Here is a 27633-nt window from a genome sequence, read left to right on the forward strand (position 1 = left end):
GAAAAGCAAGATTTTTACAAAAGAATTCTTACTGGTCTTACTTTAAAAACACAGCAGGGAAAATTTTATTTCCTTACTGATGTTGTATATCTAGCGAATACAAAAATTAACATTATTCATAGGAACCTAAAATTATGTTGAAAACTTCAGCCTAGAATAATATGCTGCTAACAAATAATGTTTCTCATAACTGAAAAGCAACTATTGAAACTGTGATGAGAGTAAAAGAGTTACTTTATATGTGATTAGTTTGCCAGTTTAAGTGCAGTTTTTCAATTAGGATACTCAATCAGAAAGAATGGCTGCATTTCATGAGATAATTACCATTAGTGGAAATAAATAGCACCGCAGTGATTCACTGGAATCTAATTTCACATCATATTCTGGGACTCATTAAAGCAAAACAAACAACAACGACAATAAAAATCTAGACATTATTTCAAGTAGAAATCACCTTCTCATAGATACTCCATGGGGTAAACAAGGATCCACTTATAACATTTTATCTTCATTTTAGAGTATGTGATATAAAAACCAATGGCTATCTCTATAATGATAAAACGTAATGCTTCATTTGTTTGAAGACATTTTTTTTCAATTGCTCAGTTTGTGGTGATTCAACTTAGGCCTTGCTGCCAAATAAAGCTAAAAAAAAACACAATTCTGACTTCTGGGAGATAATGACACTAAAATAAGAGATGGGGATTGGGAATCAATGAATAACAAGTGGGGAAACTGGTGTCCTGGAAAATAATTAACCAAGTGAATTTACTTTAGACATTGTGAGAAAGGATCATTAGGATACTTAAAAACTGACCTTAGGTACTTTTAAAAAATTATATTAAAAAGTAAATTCTATGTGGTCCTCTAAAAAATTAATGTACAGAACAAATGACCAAACTTGAAAAATTCAAAATTTAAATGTCTTCTAACCTACTTACACACAAAAATTACAGTGTAATGTGATATAAAGCTAGAAATACATATGCTTTATTAGAAGCACTTATGAGATTACTTACCTGGCAACCTCAAGTATACAGAATATAGCTAAAATCACAAAAGCCTTTAAAGTAACAGAAAAAGATCTCAGTTAAGTCCATACACAAAAGCTCACTGCTGTCACTGTTAAGAGAGACTTTCTCTCTTACTAGAGAATATCTCTTACTATAGTACAGATACAGATACCGCTTTTGGTTATCTGATTTTCTAGTCCAGAATTAAATTAGATGAGAGGAAGCAGAACTGCAGAAAACAGCCAGGAGAGCAACAACTAAAATATTAATCTGACTATGAGGGAGAAGAAACAAAATACACAAAAAAAGTTTTTATGGAATGCTGATAACCTGTAAGAAATCTTGAAAAGCATTTCATTCATTCAACAAATACTTATTTGTATCCATGATGTGACTCACTGATCTAGATGCTTAGGAAAATAGCAGTTAATAAGACAGACCAAAAAAAAACCAACCAAACAAACAAAAAACAAAACGATTACTATCATGGAGCTTACATTTTCATCCAGGAAGACAAATAATAAGCAACTAACAAGTAAAATAAAATGTCATACGTGTTATCTCATTTGATCTTCACAACAAGCCAGGAAGCAGACTGGTCTTATTTTAACTGTGATTTAAAAAGTTGCCCAAGATCACAATGCAAATGACAGAACTGGGATTGATCTCAGATCTGTCTAATTCCAAAGTGATAGCTTAACAATGCATTTTCTTCATAGCACTCGATCAGGGTTTAAAATTACATTTATTTAAGTAATTATTCAGTTGATCACCAGCTAGCCTCTATATCGTGAGGGCAGAAACCACATCGAAAGTTAAATCCATACTTTTACCAGCCTCCTGAATAATTCAAGGACCTGAAAACAATTTAAATCCATTTACCTTCCTCCTGACCTATATGCTATTGTTGCCATAGACATTTTTTTTAACCTCACTAGACACATTTTACTACTGTTTGTTTACATATACTCATATAGTTATTTACCATTGTATTTGTTCTACATTCCTTCTTGCATCTCAAATTATTTATCTGGGATCATCACTTTCCACTGCCTGAAACACATACTGTATGGTTATTATTAGAGTCTACTAGTGACAAACTCTCAGTTCTGATATCTCTGAAAACATCTGTTTCACTCTCAGACTTGAAAGATGTTTTCTCTGGGTATAGAATTTCTAGGTAGACAGTTATTAGGTTGGTGCAAAAGTAACAGCGGTTTTTGTAATTATTTTTAACCTTTTAAACCACCATTACTTTTGCACCAACCTAATATTTTCTTTCAACACACTGAAGACGCCATTCCACTGTACTCTGGCTCCCATGATGACTCTTGAGAAGTCAGCTGCAGTCAAACTGTGTCTTTCATTAAGGTAATGTCTTCCTCCTCCCAGACCCCCACACTTGCTTTTAGATGTCATTTGTCATTTCCTCTGTATTTCTAGCAGTGGATTTCTTTTTATTTGTCCCTCTGAAAAATCTGTTTCACTTCCTGAATTTGGTGTCTTTCATCAGATCAGGTAATTTTTCAGCCAATATCTCTTCTGCTCCATTCTCTGTTTCATCTTCCAAGTCTCCAATTAAGTCTCATCTTAGACCTGCTCAATATGTTCTCCATATTTCTAAATGACTCTTCTATATTTTCCATTGTTTTGTCTCTTTTCCTATGTTCAGGAACTTCTAATCTATCTTCTATGTTACATGTTCTCTTTTCAATTGTGTCCATGTTGCTGCCAAACTCACTTAGTTTTTAATTTCAATATTTTTCAGGCCTCTGAAGCAGGGGTCTGAACCTCTGAAGGACCTCTGAATTTTTTTGGACCTCTGAAGCAGGGACTCAACAGATATTTGTATAACCATGTTCATAGCAGCATTATTCACAACAGCCAAAAGGTGAAAGCAACCTAAATGTTCATGAAAGGATCCATGTAAAAACAAAAATGTGACCTATATGTAAGACGAAATACAGTTCAAAATTAAAAAGAAAGGGAATATTGACACATGCTACAATATACATGAACCTTGATGACATGCTAAGTGAAATAAGCCTGTCACTAAAGGACAAATACTGTATATTGTCACATCATGAGGTACACAGAGAGTCAAATCATAGAGACACAAAGTAGAATGGTGATTGCCAAGGACTGGGGAGAAGGAAGAAAGGGGAGTTATTATTTAATGGGAGTTTTAGTTTAGGAAGATGAAAACATTTCTGGGGATGAATGATGCTGATTGTTACACAACAATGTAAATGTACTTAATGTCACTACACTTAAAAATGGTTAAAATGATAAATTTTGTTATGTACATTTTATCAGAATTTTAAAAATTCTTATTTAAATGACGACTTTTCTTACTTTTACATATACTTAAATGCATAAAATGAATAGTACTTACATGCTTAATAGGGATATCTTCACAAAGCGCTTTGTGGTGAAGTGTCAAGTCTGAACGACATTAAATAAACTAAGCCTTTACTCTAGAAAAACTATGAGTCTGAAATGTTTTCTTCATATATAATTATGTGTGAAGAAAAAAATAACGTATTGAAAAACCAGCAAGATACAAGTAATAAAACTAAGCTTCAACTGACGTTTTTACTCCCAGGGCCAAAAGGCTCATAAATAGATACATTTCACATTGCTTCAATGCAGGTATCTTTAAAAAGCTTTTCACATATTACTATAATATAAAGTTCTATCTCCAGTTAATTTTCAAAATCTATGGTAATGTCCTCAAATGTGAGTAATGTACAATAATCTGTTAAATTTATAGAATTTTACTACTATGCATTCCTTTTATAAAAAGTTCAATTAAAGAATACAGTACTTCTAAATTAAATTCTTAACTAATTTTACCAATACTAACTAAGTACTTTTCACAATATAGGTAAGGGGTTAAAATAAAAAACTCTAGAAACCACGTAACATCCTTTTACAGGGCTGCTCATGCTACAAGAAAAGAACAGGGGGAAGGAAATAAAGGGGCAATATTTTATTTGTCAATGTTCATCCAAACCTTAACCTAAGTCCTCCCGCTTCCTTTCTGACTTTTAACTTGGATACAGTCACTTTATTATAAACAACTGCATCTATACCCATCTTAATATCTTTCATGCCACTCTCAAAGAGCAAGTATATTTTCTCCTGTCATAAGGTCCCTCCATAACTCTGTGATATTTATTTCTGCATTTCCCATCTCTAGCTCTTTCCCATCCCTTTATTTTAATAAAGATGCTTACATTCCTTCCACCTTAAACACAAAAATACCTTACTTGACCTTGTACATCCAATTCTACTATATAGCCTTACTGTCAGCAGCCTCTAAAGTATAATATTGATTCCTTCTCTCTACTTCATCTCCATCTTCACCCTTATTAACCCACTCTTATCTTTCTCTCCATCATGTCATTTCACTGCTTTTGCTAAAGTCTCAAATTATAAATGACAAAACCTAGAGACATTTTTGTCTGGCATCTGACAACCACCATATACTCTCAAAATTTTTTACTTTTCCTCCAGAGTTATCAATCTCTTATCTGCAATATATTCCAGTTTTTATGTTCGTAGGTAAATAGATTTGTATATTTATGGTATACATTATCATAAGGAGAATTTTTAGAAAAATTTAAGTGGGGCCAGGAGTATCTCTCAAATCTTTTGTTTCACAAAGCAGTTTGCTGGTTATCTGACAACAAATCATTTAAAAAGAGTGATTACTTAAAGATAAATTATACATTTTAAACAATGTTTTAAGTGTTCTAAATTTATTCATCTTCTCGTTGATGAAAAGTAGCTATATTACATTTTCTAGCAAATGTTAGAAAATAAAACAATCTTTCCTTCAAGGGAAATATAATATTTTGATAACAAATGTGAAACTAAACGCTTTTTGAAAGAAATGTGTTATATAGAAAGTATTTTGAAAAACTGTTGCTGAAAATAAACTTATTAGTAAAATTAAATAAAACACATCAGCATACTTAAAGAAGTTGGACAACAAATTTTTATCTGCTTTTAAATCTATCAAAGAATTTTAGTAGGTTTTGAATATGTTACAAATTTTTAAAAATAAACTTTCGAATTAGTATGTAGGAACAACTACTTGACATTAGGAAAGATGGCAATTACTACTTGATTTCAACAAGAACCTTTGATCTATTACACAGGACTGAAAAGGTATGATTTAGTAAACACAGCCAATGTTACATTTCTTTCATTTAGATCTACCTATTTTTATGAGTCATCTTTTTCAACTATAACAGGTATTAAAACCAAATATTCAAACAACTGCATGAGATGCCATTATTATTATATGCTTTAAATAATTACACATTTCACCTACTAGACTGCAAGTTATTTAAAAGTGGAGACTTTGTCTTCTTCATCTTTGTATCCCTGGGACTTGAGTATATGGCATACAGCAAATAGTTATGCAATAAATACCTTGTGAATGAATGACCAAAAATACAAGCAAGTACATCAAAATGAAAATATGTACACACACCTAAGTATATGTGTGATCAAGTAATACCTGCTTAGGTAAATGGGTGTAGCCTCAAATAACAATGATCATATACCAATTTGATGGTGTTTAATGGTTCAACTTGTAATTGTGACTTTCTTAATTAGGATATGCTCTCATAAATAAAGATATCAGAGTCCTGTACAACATGTGAGCATGCTTACTTTCAAAGTGAATCATCAGTGATACAAGGAATGAATATAAAGTTAACAAAAAATAAAGCAAAACCAATAAAAGAACTGTTTCCTGAACAGAACAATGGACATATATACCCAGCACAAATAAAAATGTAAAAGTATTCAAAATTAAGACTCTCAAAATAACACATTAGAACTAAATATCAAATAACAGAATTTTATTGTAAGATTTGGTTTATATCCACTAATTTCATTAAGAATGTGATGGCTACTTAGCATAATTTTCACTATGGTATAAATTTTTGTTTCAAGCTATATTTTAAAAAATTTTAACAAATCATGTAATTATTAATATAAATATTTCCCAATACTAAGTTACACTTTGTCCTCTATGGTAGTTAAAGCAAAGAAGCCCACGTTATAATTTTATTGGGAAAAAAGATGCACACACAAAAGTATATTCTTTTAACATCTTAAATTCTAATTGCATGTTTAAAAGGAAAAATTCAAAGAGAAAAAGTAAGCAAAGTAAAAGAGAACAAATGCTCTTCCCCAAAATTATTAGGATTCATAGTATATATACATAATTTTGCTGATACAACAATAAACTGCTAATTGATTGTAGGAATTATTACATACAGAAAAAAACTCACCATATAAAAGCTGAATTAAAAATTGGCTGAGTAAAATTTAACTGGATTTTATGAATAATATTTATCAATCTTCTATGCCCACCCAAACTATATCTAGGATATTTTTTTTTCTTAAAATACATTGCAAGGGCAATATGGAACTTAAGAACATAAATGTACAAAATGGAAGTTGTATTAAATAAAGCAGTACTTCTGCAGCAAATGGTATCAGTTTTGCTTTTTCAGAAAAATTATGAAACTTCCTGGAAAGCTCTCTTCCTCATTTCTCAGGTTTGTAGTTACCTTAAGTATACATCTGATGTTATCTAAAAATGTATCCATGGTCTATTGATTGTTCTCTAATAGTGCTTAAGTAAGAAGAAAAAAAGCAGCTGAAATACTTAAAAGATAAAACAAAATAAAATAAGCAAAGACAAATTTATAAGCAAAATTATCCCAGAGATACTTACCTCCTAGAAAGGCCATTAGCCAGACATTTATGGCTACAGGATTTGGAGGAGAGGGGTGATGAAGTTGGAGACAAGTTGAGAGGGGCAATCAAACTGTTGATGATCTCAGTCAACTGTGCGCTCTGCAAGAAAACAGTCAACCTTTTACTGCTGCTAAGCAAGTGTCTACTAAATGCTTAACTTCTCATGAAATAAGTAAAGGTTTATTTTTTAACAAATATTTTAATATACAAAAATGATTGACACAGCTACTAATTTTTCCATTTATTATATCTACATTTTAAGGTACACCTTTTACACATCCTTTTTTGTTATATTTTCTTTTTCTACTCATCATACCCTCTTCTAAAACATTTGAACTCTGCTAATAGCGTCTACATAACATTTCCTTCGAGGTGGCCAAATTAATAATAACAAATTCATAAGTATAATTTATTAAATGGGTATTATGTGCAGGCACTATACTAGTACTAGAATATTTCTAATCTTTAAAACTAACCTGCAAAATAGGTAATATTAGAACTAGGATATTACTGTATGTAAAATCAATGACGAAGAAGAAATTGAAGCAAAGAAAGATAATGCAGCTTGATCGAGGATTATAAAGTTAGTAAGAAATGGAGCTAGAATTCAAATTCAGGCTTCAATCCCATGCCACACTGTCTCTCAGTATTTTCCTAATTCAAAAATATCAGCTTTTTTAGGTACCCAAAATTTTCATTGTCCTGTATCCCAAACTTAAACATATGTAATATATTTGTAATGTGGTAATTACTATTATTCTCAAAACAACCACCTACAACTATTAAAATAAACATAGGCCATATGAATGGGAATAATACATTTCTATAAAAAAATGACAACTATTTTCACTACATATATAATCCGCATTCAATATAGAAAAAAAGGGAAAGTACAGAGAGGTTTAAAAAGGAAAAGATCACCTGTAGTAATATTTCACAGAGAAAACAATTGCTATTATAATATCTTGGTATATACCTCCAGTCTGTTTTTTGAGTATATGTGGGCATGAGTATATATACAACATGTATGTGCGCACGCGCACACACACACACACACACACACTTACACACTTTTAATTAAATCATGCCACATAAATTTTCTTAAATCTGGTTTTCTCACTTTATACAATGTGACTACAATTTTAAAAATAAGACTTATTTCACCATTTTTACTAACTGCAAGATATTCTATTAAAAATAGAGGGTTACATGAAATTATTATTTTGAAACTTATTTGTATGAAACTAATAATCATGTTATTAGAAATAATGAGAACAAAGAATATGATAGAACTAAATCTAATATTTGAATTCTTCAAAAAATCTTTTATACTAAAGACCCTGAAATGTTTTTGCTATTTTTCTTGAAAAATAATACGTACCTAAAGACTTCATTTTAAAAATTATTACTCATTTTTAGATTAAAGCTCATTTTCAAAATCACCAATACAAAAAGATTCCTTATCCATTTATCAAGCATTCATTAGTTTATTCATGCAAAGAAATTTATAGAATATCTCATATTTTCCAGTCTGATATACTGACACACTCTTCTCATTGTTCCACCTTCAAAAACATCACCTAAAATATTCTGACACTGGAGGTCGCTGGTCAGGTATGTCTGAATAATTGGCCCAGATGGACAGCATTACAACCAACCCCTAGTTTTACTCTTATCACCACTCCACTCCAGCCCAATAAAATCTTACTCCTGAGTCCATATTTGGGATAGGAAACTCAGTAAAAACGAGAATAAAAGTAAAATTAGGAGAGGCATAATTTGAACTCTAAAAACAAAATGTAATCAACTTAAAAGTGAAAACACTAGCTATTGATAATAAGGTTTCTAATGTAAATACACTAGTATGAAATTTATTTTAAATTACCTGAAGTTATAAAGTCACCTTTCAATTTATGAACAAAACATATTATCTAACAATGCAAATATACACTAATACTATGAATCAGTGTTATTTTTTAAAAACTGGTATCAGTGTACAACTCAACAGTGCTCTCATATTTTAACTGCCAACTCTTTAGTTGCTTTTGAGACACCTAAATAAATTTTGTTTGGTAAGCAAAATATTCCTCTAACAAAATTAATTTAATCAAGTAGAAGGATTGCCTGATCTATATTCAAATTCCATTATGGTCTGTGAACAGTTATTTACCAACAAATTATCTTAAGGAAAATATGTATGATATTAGGTTTGCTGCCCCTGCCACTTAAAACCCCTGGACTGTTTTCCTTAACAAGTAGTATTTGAAATCAATTTCATTTTTAAGAAATTGGCCTATAAAAATATTTTTAGCATATGTTTCAAGAGCAAATGACCTGTTCATAGGCAATTTATTAATGACCTTTACAAATGATTGCTGCAGCCCGTTTTGTCCTCAGCTCTCCCTATGTCTACAGCCATTATATTACCATTGTTCTCACAACTACCATGTTTCCCTGAAAATAAGACCCAGCTGGACAATCAGCTCTAATGTGTCTTTTGGAGCAAAAATTAATATAAGATCTGGTATTATATTATATTATTATATTATTTTATGTTATATTACACCGGTCTTAAAGTAAAATAAGACTGGGTCTTAAATTAATTTTTGTTCCAAAAGACACATTAGAGCTGATGGTCCGGCTAGGTCTTATTTTCGGGGAAACAGGTACTGGATCCCTTCCCTACCAAAGCCCGCGTATGCCCATCAGCAATGGGACCTAAAATGAACAAGATACCCAGGGCCAACCTCATGGGTGAGCAACCTGTGCAGTTGCACAGGGTACTCAGAAGGGTTCCATGCTTGGTTAATGAGCTGCTGTTACCAACTTAAAACTCTTGAAAATTGTTTTCAAAAAGGGCTATATAATTTCATTTTGCACTGGGCCCTGCAAATCAGCCACTTCTGATGTTAACTTCCGTCCAATCAAACAAATTGGTGCTATCAGGGAGAAAGAAAAAAATACAAGAAATCTCTTTTCAAAAAATAAGTAGTAATCTACAGATAAAGGCAGTAGATCTGACTGACTGAGCAAACACATTATTCTGGAGTGTGAAACAAGTAGGCTCAAAGTGAATGGGGACTGATCCTGTGGGATCAGGAGAGGGAAAAGAAAGAAGTGGGAATATAACCAACACTTATTTAAAATACCACTTATATGGTAAAGTACATTCCAATTTAACATCAGATAATTACAAAATAACTTTGTGAATTATAAACTACTCATAAAAGTAATTTGATTATGCATTCCAATTAAGGAAAACCAGGCAACTGTAAATGTAACAAATATGGGGTGGGAGAATTTATACCATATTCTGACTTAACAGGAGTAAGATACTAGTATCATAGTACTAAATTATTTCACAATATACTTGTATGTCAGAAAAATTAGATGTAGGCAGGCATGAGTCCCTATTACCCAGTGGAACAATGTAATTATGCAGCTGTCGTCCTGGCCAGGTATACCCCAGCAGATTCTGTCTGGTTGAAAGGTAACAAACTCCTAGATAGCCAGGTTTGTTCAGGAGCCAGTGAAGTCTAAATCAAAATAAATGGTTTGATTTCAAAGGGTAAATATAACACAGAAGAGTTAAATTTCTGGAGTGACCCATAACAGTATTTAATACCAGGAAAGGCTTTGGAATTGAAGTAACGTATTAGGAACTTATTTGACTTCCTATTTACGTGATCATTTTTTATGAAAGAATCCATATTTCAATATTATCTTTCACTACAAATTTCCATCACTAAATGAATCAAACAACCGTTCAGTTTTATTAAGTGATACCAGTGTTCTTTCCCGTGAAAAAAGTCAATGATGATCAATTTTGTTAGAAAAAAGATTTTTCCAACCCTAGGATAAATGAGTTATCACCCTATGTACTAATACTTTACATATTATATTTAAATAATCTTAATTATATCAATATTATAATAGATATTAATCATATACTAAATATTTTACATATATTTAATGTCAAATTGCCAACTCTAATAACCCATACCCCAAGTAGACACACACATTCATTTAAATAATTTATAAAACCTACTAAAAGTCATGTTATGCCACTCACACCTTACTCTCACTTCTCATTACCTGTTTTTCTATGTTGCGAAGAAGTAGTGTAGGGCTACTTGGTGACATTTCAAAATCTTGTTCTGGTAAAGGATCTTGACTCTCTTGGGGAATCTGAGTATTCCCTGTAGTGTTTAACGAAGGTGCATGGTCTACATATTGTACTTGTTTTTTCAAAATGTCTTTTGGAAGTTGACATTCTTCTAGGATCACTATCCCCTAGGCAAACAGCAATTAAAGAATTAAAATGAAAACAAATTGACTGCTAAATTAATCTTAATGTTACAATGCACTTGAAACCATGCTTCTTATTATCCCTTGGCAATCAGAAAATACTCACTTGAAAGCACAGTTTAACTCTAAAAGATTGGCTGATTTAAAACGTGCAACTAAAATAACATGTATGTCTGATGGAGTAGGCTTGTAAAATATTGTCATAAATTATAGACATGCAGTTATTTTTCTTCTTATTGGTTTCAGTTATTAGCATTAAAAGCATGACAGATTTAGAATAAAGTTCAAGGCTTATACATAGAACATGAACATTTCAGACTGAAATTTACAACATTTCCTGATATAATCTTCTGATATTTTGGTCACTGGCATTTCCATTTGAGTTTTACATTCGAGCACTCCCAATTTCATAAATTCACATACCAAACTTAAAAACATCCAAACAACAATCTAATTTTATAGTAACTCCTTTCAGAGCTCTGTAAGGAGCCCCAACCCTGTTGCTGCCAACCAGTATCTATAGGCAGGACTGCACCCTTGAGAAAAAGTACTCTCTGGGCCAATCAAAACTCTTGTTGCTTACAAGGTAGATAAGCTAACAATAAAGACACAAGTTTTCAACTTTGGGTATTTTCTGAAATGTCAGTAACTGAATAAGTGGGGATCTAGCTGCCTCTGTACAGCCTGCCACACACACACACTTTTTCCTGAATGAGCTTGTTAAACTTTCTCCCATAGTCCTCATTTCTTCACTCCAATTGTTCTCATCCTTAGGTCTCTCAGAGACAACAGACACAGGAGAGAAAGAAGAAAAAGGAGTGCACAGATATGATCTTAATGATTTCATAGTCAGTTCTAACAGTGAAACTTCTTCCCTTCCTACCCCTTCTACCACATGTCCTCCGGCAAAGAATAATATACATTATTATATAATATACATGTAGATATAGATTTTTGCAAAATGCCAATAAGCCCCTATAGATTACTTGAAAAGCTATTAAATGCATAATGTGGCTAAAATACTATATTCTTATAATGAAAAAACAGACTAAAAACATTAATGTAAGTGTACAGGATTTGAAAATGGAACAAAGTAAATGATTGTTGTGGGCCAGCTTATATCATGTATAAGTGCTATTTACAGGATTTACATTGCCTATAGATTATAATATGCTACATCTCAGTAGTTTTAGTTTACTCTATAATTTAGACAATATAAAACATTAGAACCAACATATTCAGCTATGGTATTAAATATAATTTTATTATTTTATAGCAACATTATTACCACTGATGTTTGGTAAAAGTAACAACTATTTTTTTTTTCTTTTTACCTATACTCACAACAGTGCTAGTAACTTTACAAAGAGGAGGGGATCCAATTTTTGATCCCACCTCAATAACTATTTTCCTAGTATGCACAAATATAGCTGTCAAGAATTCTAAAGGAATATATTTAAAAGAAGTTTGTTTCATTTGATATTTTAAAAATTAAATTAAGAGTTCATAAACACAGTATCATCAATCTCAAAAAATTTTGGAAGTATCTGAAATGTCCATTCAAAATTTGTACAAGTCTCTTACTAGATTTTTCGCAAGTACCTCATGCAAAAGAAATACAAGTTTCTTCATATCAACTTAACTAATTCTCTTTGGTTTGATTATAGTTTATATTACAGGCCAGGCTGCTGTGAACTAGCCTGATTTCATTATCCCTCCTTACAACACTGTTTATATGGAAAAACTGATTCTGAATTTCAAAAGCCAAATTTCCAAACCTTTAGAATACTACCTTTTTATAAGTAGGGGACCTACTATAGTTACTTTAATGAAGAATAATACTTTTAAAATTTAACAGGGGAAACATTCATAGTCAGTTTCATAATCTATTTTTATCCCCTTAAACTGTTGCCCTGGACAAAACTCTCATCCTGTGAGAAGAATGGTCCATGATTTTTCTCTGCATGGCTAAGAATAGAGAAGAAAGGGAAGAAGAGTAAATAAATCCTTTAGAGACAGCAGAGATAGTTTATGTTCTTAAAACTCAGGACAATGATATATATGTATTGGGTCATCATGATGTACACTTTAAGTATCTTACAATTTTGTGTCAATAAAGTTGAATTTTAAAAAAATCAGGAATAGTCTAATGATAGATAAAACAAGGTAAATAACAAAGAAATGAAAATTCTTTAGAATGATGAATTGTGATAACTGAGACAAGTGAAAACTCTAGCATAAGATGAAAGCAAATCAACTGCTCCAGAGAAGACAACTGTTGTTGATAACACCACTACAGATCTTCACCGCAACTCCAAGGGTCCCCATAGAGAAGACATAGCATGAAAAAATAAACAACTGCCTCAGCAACATCTTTATTATTTATATAAAGTCAGCAAGACTAATTTTAAGCAAAAATTTAAATAAAAATTTTAAAACATACAAAATGTACCATTTAAAATGTGGAAGACTCTATTACAGGATAACAACAACAAAAAAATCTGAGAGAGACCATTTAAGACAACCTCTTGACCAAAAATAACTATTTTCATTTTTTCCCTAAGAGTGAAAAGAAGCTATTGTCTTAGTGAAAAGCTGAAACAGAAAAAAGGAGAAATAGGAAAGCTGTAATGTGTTGACAAAGCTGTTGCAAGAACAAAGAAGAGATGATGTTAATATCTGTTTTCTTCTATCGAAAAATGTAGACCTGGAGTGTGTCAAAGAAGGGGCAAATGACAGCCTAACAACCTAAAATTTGTAGATCTACTCAGTGTGTGTTTCATGACCAGTCACAAACTGGCACTTATTTAAACAGGATATTTACAAAAGATCATCTCTCAATCTCTTTCCCTTCCCTTATCTCTAATTTAACCTACAAGAAAGGGTTTGTTTTTCTTTCCTTTCAAGATACATTAAACAGAAAGTTCTGTCTCACTCAAGATAACCACTCTTCTCAATGTTTTTTCTTACAATAACTCAAGAAGCTTCTTCCCTATTCAGTATAATAATAGCTCGACTAAATTCACATAAATAAGCAAGTAAACATCTTAATTCCTAAAAAATGTAAGGAGAAACTACCAAAATAAATAGTGTATTTTGATAGCATAATTGTAATGACATTTTCCATAAAATAAATATAATATGATTCTTAAGGGAACAAAGGGCCAGATACACATCTAGACTGAAAAAAGAAAAATGTAAGACTATATAAACTATTACTGGGAAATTTAGATTTCTTTCCTTAAAATAATTTATTCTAATAGATAAAAACATATAATCAAACTTTTAAAAATGTTTAACAATCACATAGCATGCTTAGAATATACAGAATATTAAAATATCTTTTCCCAAGTCAAAACAATATAAACCAGACTATCTAGATTCAAACAAAAAACTTAGTCATCAATTTAACTGGAACCCACATTCTTGGAAGCTTCCAAATTGTTTTAAATTTGACTCATTCTTAGAAATCTTTTTGCCATAAAAATGCTTGTGATACTATATCCTTTAAAGAAAGTGATCAGAGAGGAGAAATTATCTGGTGCTCTTGAAAGGACTGAGAAATCACTACAACTGAAGGCCCAGTGAAGACAAGGTTAAAAATGAGAAACAGCAACTACAATAATTGAATAGGAAACTTCCATCAGGAAACTATTATTGAACATACCTAGTTCCCTCAAATTCATCAGACAGAAGCAGTAAGCCTAAGATTTTCTTCCTACCTATTTATCCACCTTCCTATAGACATCACCACCAAATTCTACAACGCATTAAATAATATTCATTACTTCCTAGCTTCCGCTCCTGTCCTTGCACAACTCATATTTTCTGTTCCTTTGTATCCTATACTTCTTTGTCATTCCTGAAAAAGATCATGCTGTTTCTTGCCTTGAAACCTTTCCGGAATACCCTTTCCCAGTTCAGGCAAACTGCTATTTGTCCTCGAAAGTCATACTGAGAGGGATCATCTCTTTACTGATGATTTCTCTGACCCGCTAACCCCTAAGATAAGAGTTAAGTAATCTCTATGGCACTTGTATATGATATTAAAAACATGTATCACTGCACCTATTACATTATATTACAACTAAGTATATACATGGTCTATCCCCTTCCAGAATATAAACTCATAATAGAGCCTAAAACTTACTAATCTTCATTGATGTGCAGACCCTAGGTTGGGTGGGGCCAAATACATGGTTCAAAAACTCCTTTCTGTCACAGCTTTTTTCTTTTCAGACCAATCACCATTAGTTATAAAGAGATATTTAGCAATATTTAGATTAAATAGGATTTCATGGGATTGCAGAAGAACTATGTTATTGCTTCTACGGGAAAATATACTACAAGTTCCAAGCAAACAGCCTATAATTTTTGGGAAACAATACAAGTCTTTAAACTAGGGAAATTCCACGTTAAATTTCCCCTGGTTGGAATTAAAACAGCATTTATTTGTGTAATAATTTGTTTAATTTTTACTCCCAATAGACTGCAAAACCTGAAAATACAAGAAATCTGTAGGTTTTGTTTACTACTGTATACTTAAAGAATATATTAGACATCCTAATAACTATGTGTGAATGGAAAAAAGGGAAAGAATGAAGGAAAGGAGAGAAGAAGAAAATAAGGAAAGAGATGAATGCATTTAATTTAAAACTTGCTACAACATAACATAAATTTAACTGCCATTTCAAAAAAAAAAAACTCCAAATCTACATCTTCTTACAGACCTTCTTCCACAATGTCTTACATTTCCAATTCCTTTAAGACATCTCAACATGAATACCTGAGAAAACTTGTAAATTAGTGTGTAAATAGTAAGCTCATTTTAATCAAATTTCCTATAAAATAAGCACTTTTCTCCTTTCCTGGACACAACAGATCAAGAAGAGGAGAGATCATGGTGATGGCTACACACCATATATTTGTCCAAATTCAGTGACTTGTACAGTTAGAATGTGTACTCGAAGAACAAAATAAGTAAATAAGATAAAGATAAATTCATAATTAAACACCTGTTAGTAAAAAAATGTGGAATATCAGATGAACATTTTAAAGTTACCAGACAGAAAAGATAGAGTATTTACAGAAAAGAAAAAAAAAATTACATCGACAATAGACTGCTCATCAGTATCAAAGAAAACAATGAAATAAGATCTTTAATGTGCTGAGGGAAAAGAACTATCAAATTAGAATTTTGTATCAACCTAAAATATCACTGAAGAGTGAGGGTAAAATAAAGAAATTTTGAGATATACAAAGACTAAGACAGTTTAAATGTTCAGATGTCAGTTTAAATGTCGGAAACTACTAAATAATGTCCTTCAGAAAGAAGTAAACCAAGAAAGAAAAGGCGATATAACAGAAACTGCAAACCCTTCCCAGTATCCATTTACCATTTCTATTTACTGCAAGACCCCACCCCTACTGGAGTTTAGCCATGCAGAGAACTTCTCAGTTAAAGACTATTATTCAGATTTCTTTCCTATGTATCTAGTTGTAGTCATGTGGCTAAATATGGGCCAGTGGAATGTAAGCCAATGTAGTGCAACTTCCACCAAGGTAAAGCCAAACTATGCTGCACTTCTCTTCTCACTTCCCAAGGGCTGGAATGAGGAAATGACTATTCAGTCAACACTTTCTAGAGGACAGCAGGCATCAAGATAGAAGGAACTTGAGTCCCCCAGTGACCTTGTATAACCAAGTTGCCCCACCAGCCTATACCACCTCCCCTCTCCAACTTTTGAAGCATTATGTGTCTTTTAAATCCACTATACTTGGGGGCCTTTGTTACAGCAGCTTAACCTGTAACTAATTTTATAGGTAGAACACATGAAAGAATAGTAAGCACATTTTTAAATGAAACACGTTAGAAATGTAAGTAGATTGAAGTAGGTAATATTCAATAGGTAGTTAAATAGTATTAAGATCAATGTTTTAAGTATAAAAATAAAGCATAAAAACACTGAGTACTTTTAGTCATTGTTAAGAATTATGTTAAAAATTAGGAGTAATGACAAAGGATAAAACTACAATGTATAGCATCCAAACCAGCAGAAGAAAAGAAAGGAAGAAAGCAAATTCTACCAACCCAACAAAAGAGAGGTGAAAAACAAGACACAAATAGAGAGGAGAAATAAGGGCAAATAAGAAATGAAATCTAATCAGAGTGGATGTTTTTAAATCTAGCTATGTGTACAGGTATGTAGCTTATGAAACACCAATAATAATAATAATAATAATAATAATAATAATAATAAAATTGTATCTATCAAACAGCATTACTTCAAAATATAAGAAGCAAAAACTAACAGAATTACCATGAGAAACTGAAAAATTCACAGTTACAGATTTTTAACAAATCTGTATCAGAAATTGAAAGATCTAGATTTTAAAAGACACAGAAGATATATACAACAAAGTCAACCAGCTTAATCTAACAGAGAATTCTATAATCATCAAATAAAGAATATACATTCTTTTCTATTATATATTGACCATTTACAAAATTTGCTTAGTAGTGGGTCACAAAGAATGATATAATCAAGATAGATTAGTAAGTCCAGTAACAGATTCATATAGATCCAAAACTCAGCATGTGACAAATGTGGTAATTTAAACTGAAAAGTAAGGGTGAACTACTATAATTTATAAAACAGTGCTGGGCTGAGTATCCAAATGAAAAAGAGAAAGATCAATACCTCAAAAAGAACATCAAATTAATATCAGGGATAGGATTTCTTAAATAAGATACCATAAGACATAACCCACAAAGGAAAACATTAATCCGTACAATTACATTGAAGTTAAACTCTGTTCCAAAATAGATATACTAAAAATAAATAAATAAATAAATAAATAAATAAATAAATAAATAAATAAATAAATAAATGAAAAGACAAGATACAACATGAGTGATCTGTAATATTCATAACTGACCAAGAATAGTATCCAAATTCACAAGCACATGCACACCACCACCACCACTACCACCTCCCAAAAGGAATAAAAAAGGTAAGTTAACTCGTACACCAAAAAAAAAACCCACAAAGAATGAAAGAAAAGTTGATGATTAATTACCCTGAAGCCCAATCTCACAATATTCAGTGACAAATTAAAACAGCAATAAAATAATATTTCACACTCTTTATAGAGGTCAAAAAATATAAATGTGGGCAAGAATGTGGAGAAACAGGAGTTCTTATGCACTTGGCTAGTGGGAATACTGGATTATCCAATTCCATCAATGAGTATAAGAAAGCTGAAGACAGCTATGCCTAAGATCCAGCACTTCCACTTTTAGACATATAGCCAAGAGACGCTCTCCATAAGCTCACAAAAAACACATAAAAGATAGTCATTGCAGAATTGTTTTTACTAGCATAAAAATGGAAACAATGTCTATCAAAGGAAAATAGGAAAAGAGATAAACCTACATTGTATTTATACAATTCCATTCCATGCATACAATTAAAAACATACAGAAAGGATAAAATGCATAAATATCATGCTGAGCAAAAACAAACAGGTTGCAAAAGTGTTTGTAATATGTATAATTTATATAGACTTCAAAGGCATAGGAAATAAATATTATTTGTAGATACAGATAGACACCGATGTACCAACAGTATAAAAACATACATAAAAATAATAAATATCAAAAAATGTTGGAATCAGAATAGTGGTTACAGAATAGTGGCATGAGGAAAGAATGGGATTAGGAAGAACTAAGTACCTCAACTGTACAGATAATGCTTTATTATTCTAGAAACTAAACTCATACTGGCAAAATTTTACATTCAATAAATTTTGGGGTGGATACACAGGTGTTCATTATATTGCTCTCTGGAACTTTTTATGTTTATAAATTTTCTTTTAAACTTTTATTTATTTAAGTGTATTTTTCTAGGACCCATCAGCTCCAAGTCAAGTAGTTGTTTTAATCTAGTTGTGGAGGGTGCAGCACACAGTGGCCCATGTGGGGATCGAACTGGCGACCTTGTTGTTAAGAGCACTGTACTGTAAACCAACAGAGCTAACCAGCCACTCCATTTATAATTCTTTAAAAAGCAAAACAAACAAACACTCTATGCTATTAAACGGAATCCAACAAAGAAGTTCTGAATTGCTTAAGTATAAATGATCATCATAAATACAAAAGCATTATAAAGATAGCTTCAATTTATAGTTATTAATATATTAAAATCTTAACATCATTTTTATAAAGGTTCGTAACAATTATTTTGTGTGGAGAGATGAGGAGAAACTAAAACAGTAATTTTTTTTAAAAAAAATAGAAGAACAGAGAAAATACCTTGGAGGCACGAATCTGCCTGTGAACATCCGTCAGTTGCTGGATTTTGTATTCTAGCTCAGAAATCTGGGCTTGAAGCCACGTCCATCGGCTGCCAACTCTTGCTCTGTCTACAAGCCACTTCCATTCAGTACTACAGTTACTGTAAACAAGACATACAGTGTTAGTCAAAGCACAAAGGCAATCAAGTTTTCACAGAGACTGCTTAATAACTTCCCTGGCTCCTGTTATAAAATCCCAATTTCCTTTCCAAAACATCTAATTACATGAAACAAGAATGTCATATCAACTTCTTATCAAAGAAAAAGACTTAATTTTCTTATCTTTCTATCCCACAAACACCTGTTTTTATTCAATATTACTTACCCAGCAGTAGGATAATTTCCTTTGCTACTTAATACTTTATTAATGCTGAAGGGCTGAAATAAGAGTGGGCCAGCAAAGGAAAGGAAACAAGAATGACAATACCAACACCCTGAAAAAACTGTTACATGGGCTTTTATATGCAAGCAGATGTCATGTGAACTGCTAGATCTAAATCTATGTAACAAACCACCATAGGTACTCAATTTTACTATATGTAAGTTTCCTTTGCTAAAACAGAAATCATTATTAGCTAAGTAAATACCTAAAATCAATGTAAAGAAATGGTCAAAATTATCAAAAATATGAATGTTCAGCTACATTTCAAATAAGAATACCAAATATATAGATCTTAACATGTCTATTAAAATAAACAGCTGGTGAAAAACCTGATTCCCAGCATTCATAAGCCAGAGATGATAAATAATTTATATTAAGCCTTACTTTCAAGCGTATTTGAACCCTAGTTCCTCTATCTTTCGGCAAAGGCACTACTCTAATCCAGTTTGAAAGACTACAAATTAATTACTTTGTGAAAATATTCCCACCACTTCAACTAGAAAACAATTATGTGTGTGTGTGTGTGTGTGTGTGTGTGTGTGTGTGTGTGTGTGTTTGGGATAATTAAGAGCTGCAGAATGCCAAGGAAAAACATGACAGAGATTAAAGGTACAACTGAAGGGCAATAACTACTTAATGGCAAAACACAAACTTTATGAAATATTGTCGAAAAACTGCATTTATTGTCAAAACCCACAGCATGTGCACCAAGAGTGAACCCTAAATGTAAACTATGGACTTTGGGTGATAACAATGTGTCGACGTAGGATCACTGGTTGTAACACATGCAGTAGTCTGGTGCAGTATATCGACAGTGGGGAAGTTATATTTTGTAGGTACAAAGGCTATGGGAACTTTATTTTCTGCTCAATTTTGCTGTAAACTTAAAACTGCTCTAAAAAATAAAGTTTATTATTTTTTTTAAAACACATTTAATCATAATGGTATATTTTTCATATTAACTTTAGCCAGAGATAACATTTATCCTAAGAGATCATTTATTGTCAGAGAAACGGAATACAATTATTGTTAAGTTTACTATACAGAAGTTATCCATTATAACAGGATTTTACATTACATCAATATTCCCAAAAGATTATTTTTTTTAAAGATCCTAATTGTATACAGTGTGATTGAGGAGACTTTAATATAAATGAGAGGACTTCTCTTATTATTATTATTTATTCAGTTTATCATCATTATTGTGATTTTGTAAATTTGACACTTAAATCACACTTTCATAATTATGGACAAAATAAAGGAGAATGCCTATTCAAAACACACTAATCACAGATAATATTTGATAACACTAACTGCCAATCGAGATTAGTGAGGAAGGCAAGGGAAAGATCATGTATTAGTTATCCTGGTAAAAGTGTTGAATTTTATGCAAAAAGGAAGTTATTAACAAGATAGTAACAAAAACATTTATTCTGAGCACTCTGACTACTTGTAGAGGAAGCACTGAAGTGGGATATGAGAAGACATAAGGTAACCAATTACAATGCTAGTATAATAATCTGGGTGTGGCACATAAAATTGTGATCTCCAAATATTTCATGTGCTGTCCTACATTTCCCAGATTTTTTTGCACTTAGGTTGGAGCCATGTGACTAGTTCTGACCAATGCACTGTAAGCAAAAGTGATCTAGTCATTTCCAATCCACTTGACAAACTTCAAAGCCTCTAGTGCAGATACCGTAGTACAGCTACAAGATGGAGTAAGATCACAAACCAAACCACACCGGACTTTATGTAAGCCATGGTAAACCTTTGCTGTGGTAAACTACTATTAGGAGGTTAATTTATTATTCTAAATATAACCTATTCTGACTAACATATTGACTAAAAGATGAAAATGGCTTGGACTGGGAAAGAGACAGGAGATAAGAGATGAAGATAAGAGGATGGATTCAAGGTTTATTTTAAAGCTGATAGGATTTATAGAAGTATGGTGTGGAGTAAGCATGGGGAAATCAATGATGATCTTAAACATTCTTTCATTAGATTTTGTCCCAGTTGGAAAATTTCCCTCTAACATGCAATTCTGCTTGGCTACCAAAATGATAATTAGCTAATAGTCAAATATAGTAAAAATTTTTCATGGAGTTCATGTTATTGTACTTCTAGTAAAAATAATGATATTCAAATTAAATTTACAAAAATCACTTTTATGTTCATATGTTATACGTTAAATTATACAAACAGAAAAATAGCAATATCAGATTAAATTTAAGTAAACTAATGATGGGGCTTTGTGATATGTAAAATGAATTTTCTGGAAAGGATAATATTATCCTATATTTTGATAGGAGTGAATAAAATCTATTTACTATAATTAAAAGTGGTATACAAGCTTTTCCACCAAAACTGACCTCCTGCTTGAAAACATATTTTTCTCAAAAATAGTTAACATTGCAAACATGTTACAGATAAGCATATGACTATCTCACACAAAGGAGGTTAACACCTGTTGTACCCTGAAGTCAAAAGACGTTTTATGTAAACAACTTATATAACCAATGATGTAATGGTTTATATAATTTAGAGCATAACCAATGAGAACAGAGCTGATGCAATAACAAATAAAAATATGAGGCATATCCAGAGTGTCTAGACTTCCTAATTAGCATAATAGACTGGCCTGCCAGACCACTAACATTGACTCCCTGCATCGCTCTGGTGTGTTTAACTAATCACAGACCACCAAATGCCGTAAGGAGCAGCTTCCTCCTTCCAGTGACGATAGGAGCAAAGATATCAGTGAGTGGACACCACTTGGGCAGTGAGACTAGTTAGTCCCCAAAAAGCCAGCAAATGCCTTCAATCCCCATCCTGGCAGTCACCACTGAATTTGGTGAAGGAAATAAATACATGCTGTTGAAATCAAGTTGTTTTAAGTAGAATTTCTCTTGGTACCGGTACTAACCTATTGTCAACATCATTAATCTACATCCCTGTTGTGAACTTGAAGTGTAGTTTCTCAGAAAAAGACAAGAGTTTTCTAATAGTACATCTGAAGTGACCAAGACTTGAAGAGGGACTGGTATGAAATCTTTAACATAAAGATTTTTTTAGATCACTAATAACAATGAATTAACTATGACAAAAAATCAAAGAAGATTCAGTTGCGGAAAATGACAATCCCAAGAAAAGTAAGAGTTAGCCTGGGAAAAACATATTAAATTCAGCCAAACTTCTCCACTGGTATTTTCTCACCTAGAAAGAGCTTATCCTTCCCTGGAATTTGATTCCCTTAGACCAGGGGTTGGCCATTTTTTCCTGCAAAGAGGCAGATAGTAAATATTTTAGGCTTTGTGGGCCGCCTGGTCTGTAACAACTCCTCAAATCTGTCATTATAGCATGAGAGCAGCCATAGACGACACATAAATGAATGGATGTGACTGCATTCCAAGAAAAGTTTTTGTACAGTCAATGGAGCCATACTGCCCCGTGCCACACTCTGCTCTGCCCGCCTAGCACGCTGCCCTGGCCCACCATGGCCACCACTCAGCAGCTGGTAGGAAGATGGCACTTGTTAGAGAGCAGAGGCTTTGATGAGTACATGAAGGAAGGACGATTAGAATGGTTCTGCAAAAAATGGGTGTCATAGCCAAACCAGATTTTGTCATCACTTCTGACAGCAAAAACCTTACCATAAACACCGAGAGTACATTGAAAACAACAGTTTTCATGTAACTTAAGACAGAAGTTTGAAGAAACTACAGCTGATAGCAGAAAAGCTCAGACTGTCTGCAGCTGTATAGGTGCATTGGTTCAATTATCAAGTATGGGATGGGAAGGAAAGCACAATAACAAGAAAATTGGAAAATGGGAAATTAGTGTAGGAAAGTGTCATGAACAATGTCAACTGTACTCAGATCTATGAAAAAGTAGAGTAAAAATTCCATCACTCTTCTGGATAAACAAGTTGAGAGGATAAACAAACTAAGTTCAATGAGCAAATCTCTCCATGCTTTTTGTTGTTGTTGTTACTGTGTTCAATTATCTTTATCACAAACATTTTACATGCAACTATTTCCAAGTCTTGGTTTAATTAGGATCTTCACTTTGGTTAGTAAATAAATGTGTTTATGGAAAAAAGAAAAAAAAAAGAAAAGTCAACGGGCAGGTTTGGTCCATGGGCCGTAGTTCTCCAATCTCTGACATAAACCATGTTTTCATATGCTTTTCATGGTTCCCAAGGGATTATGACTTCATTTGACAAAATATCTACTCAAATCTTTTGCTCACATTTAATTGAGTTTTCTTCTTACTTACACAAGACCTGTGTCAGACTGCATGTATTGGAAATACACATAGTTCCCAGTCTGTAGCTTGTCTTTCATTTTCCTAATAGTGTCTTCTGAGCAGCAAAAAATTCTAATTTTGATGAAGCCCAATTTATTAAACTTTCCTTTTATGGAAAGCTCTTTTAATGTCCTAAGAAATCTTTGCCTAACACAAAGTCATAAAGATTTATTTATGTTTCTAAAATTTCAAGAAGTTTGAGTTTTAACTTTTAGATCTATAATCCAATTCAAATTTATTTCTTTGTATAGTGTAAGGTAAGGGTTCATATTTATTTTTTTCTATAGGGTATTTAGTTTCTGAACTATTTGTTGAAAGATTCTATTATTCTTTAATAGAAAAAAAAAGCTATTCTTGAATAAATAAAAGACTGTCTAGGAACACTTATATCCGTTGTAAACACTACACACACACCCCTTAGGATATCTGTCTATCTCAACAGCTTAACTCAATACCACCCTATTATAGTTTAGAGTAATCCTTAAAATCCAGTAGTGTAAATTCTCCAACTTTGTTCTTTCTCAGTATTGTTTTGACCATCTAAATTTGACCAACAGCTTGTCAATCTCCACCAAAAACAGAAAAGAAAAAAAAAAAACCAACAAATTTTCTTAGCTTTTATTTAGAAGTATTATTCTGCCTTTGTTTCTTAAAAGATCATTTCACTGGATAGAGAATTTTAGGTTGACTTTTTTTTTTCCTTTCAGCACTTTAAACATACCATTCCATTATTTTCTGGCTTGCATGCCTTCTGATGAGAAGTCAGAAGTAATTTATTCTTTTGGTATATCTCTGATCTCCTAAATATATAAAATGTCTCCCCTCTCACTTACTGCTTTTAAGATTTTCTCTACGTCACTACAACTTTGTGATTTGACTACAATATACCTTGGTGTGGTTTTGTTTTTGTCCTGTTTGTGATTTCCTTAATTTCCTGTATCTGTGGTTTTATGGGTTTTAGCAAATTTGGAAAAATTGTGGCCATTATTTTTCCTAATATTTTTTTTCTTTCTCCCCTCCCTCTTACATCTAAATCTCCATTTACATAAACGTTAGAACTTTTGATATTGTATCCAGGTCTGTACTGTTTAGTTCAATTTTTTTGGTCTTTTTGCCCTATGAGCTTCAGTTTGGATAATTTGTGTTATATGTTAAAATTTATTGACCACTTCTGAATGTCTACACTCTTGTTAAGCTCAAACAATAGTTTTCATTTCAGATATCATATTTTCCCCCTAAAAGTTCAGTGGTTCTTTATGTACATTCAATTTCTCATTAGTTCTTGAGACTATACACAACAGATATTTTAGAATCTTTCCAAAGTAATCTCACCATGCCCGCTGTTTCTGTTTCTGTTTCTATTTATGATTTTTCTCCTCCTTCTTTGCATGTCTAATATATATATATATATATATATATACACACACATATATATATATAGATATAGATATTTATATAGAGAGATATATTTATATAGATATATTTATAGAGATATATTTATATATAGATCTATATAGATCTATTTATAGATATATTTATATATTGATATATAGATCTATATATATTTATTGTAGATATATTTATATAGATATATTTATATAAATATTTGTATATATATAGATCTATATGTATCTATAGATGACACATTATTACGGACGCTATGAATATTATCATTGTTGAAATTCTGGATTTTATGGTCTTCCTTGAGAGTGATAAATTTTATTTCAACAGGTTATTAAATTACTTGCTGTCCAACTTCATTCTTTTCAGCTTGCTTTCAAGATCTATTAGAGGTATAGAGTAGCCAGACTAGGGTTAATTTCACCTTACTCTTGAAGTGTGACCTTTCTGGGATCTCTACGTAATGCTCCAAATGTTCAATGAAGTCTCTCCACTCTGCTCATTCAGAACTCAAACGTCTCTCAAACCTTATGCACAATGGAAATTATTCAGATTTCAGATTCCTGATAGTTCTTTGTCCACCTTTGTGGAGTTTCATCTACACATGCACAGGTTAGTATTCAACAAAATTCTCTTAAGGGGACCACATGAAGATTTCTGGAGCCTTTTCTAGGTCCCTCAACTTCAGTCTTCTGATCTCCAGCTTTCTCAGCCTACCAAACTTGAATCTTTGTCTTAATTAGGTAAGATCATTGTGCTCCACCTGGCTTTCTTCTCCCTGCATCAGAGATCATAAAGTGCCTTCCAGCAGAAAACGAGGGCAATCACAGGGGTCACCTCATCTGTTTCTCTTTTCTCAGGAGTCACTGAATCTCTGTCCTTTGATGCCTTAGGTCCTTTATGTCCATTTTCTGAAAACAGTGACTGTTCAATACATTTTGTCCAGTTTTCTAGTTATTTACAACCATGAGCAAATATAGTACTAGAACTTCACTGCATTATGCAAAGAACTTTATCTTGTGTGTGTGTGTTCTACCTTCTCGCTCCCTAACAGTTTCTATTTTGTTTCTAATATTTCATACTCAAAATATCATCCAAAGTATCATTGCCTTAAAAAAAAAACCAAAAGAAAAAAACAACAAACTACAGTTGTATATTGGGCCAGAATCTTTAAAGAAAAAACAAACAAACATTAAAAATAGTTCATAGATTCCTTCTTTGGGGGTTTCTGGACAATTTCATAGAAGCAAAGCTTTTTATCTATTCTGTATCATGCATTTATCTCTCAATTGTTCTGTCAGAAAAACAGTGATATCATGCTTAAGCCACTAGTTTTAAATATCTTTCTTACAACTTAGCGTTTATGCTAAATGTTACAAAAATTGCTATGACCAATATGGTGGGCCATGAGAGAAACCCAAAACATGTTATATTAACTTAGAGGTAGGACAGTTAAGCAGATAGGAAAGGGATGTTATAGTTAGTTATCCATCCATTTGCTATATATATACTAGCAAAACATGATCATTTAAAAGAGACCAAGTGCCTGCCAAAACTATAGTTCTAGCAGAAGCAGAAAATGTTAGGTGTTGGCTGTTCTTTGTTGTTTTAAGCCCAATATAAATGAATTTAGGCAAGAATTGGTTTATAAGCAGAAACAAAAGGGAGTACAACTCAACTTAGGGTGGCTCTGACTATAGCCGACTTCTAATTTAATGGATAATCCATTAACACAGGAACTTGAATAGAAAAGCCAACTGCTTCTCTACATATAAACACACACACACATACACAAATGTATTCCAAGAATCTCTTGTAAAGAGTTATAAATCACACAATGAGAACCAGATTAGGAGCAAAACTCAGATGAATTCCTACCCAAATGTTCAGTAGCCTCAAGGTGGCAGTCATTAAACTGAGGGAGAGAGGACAATAACTAGTAAATTAACTAGTCTTTATGATTAACAACTAGGACCAAATAAGACCTTTGGCTGTGATATTTTCACATATAACAGACTGGATAAACCAGAATGTAAACCTACATTTTTAAGAGAACTCTATTATCATGAAAACACCACA

General features: G+C 32.2%; 1 protein-coding gene across 1 annotated transcript in view; it reads right to left on the reverse strand.

Annotated features, from left to right (window-relative positions):
- KANSL1L (KAT8 regulatory NSL complex subunit 1 like) overlaps positions 1–27633 on the reverse strand; it is a 100295-nt gene that overhangs the window by 42867 nt on the left and 29795 nt on the right. Inside the window, 3 exon segments of the mRNA XM_081051753.1 lie at positions 6775–6896; positions 10893–11090; positions 19420–19561. Of these exon segments, the coding sequence (XP_080907879.1) occupies positions 6775–6896; positions 10893–11090; positions 19420–19561 (462 nt within the window).

Source organism: Rhinolophus hipposideros (assembly GCF_964194185.1).
Source record: "Rhinolophus hipposideros genome assembly, chromosome: 6".
Lineage (NCBI taxonomy): Eukaryota > Metazoa > Chordata > Mammalia > Chiroptera > Rhinolophidae > Rhinolophus > Rhinolophus hipposideros.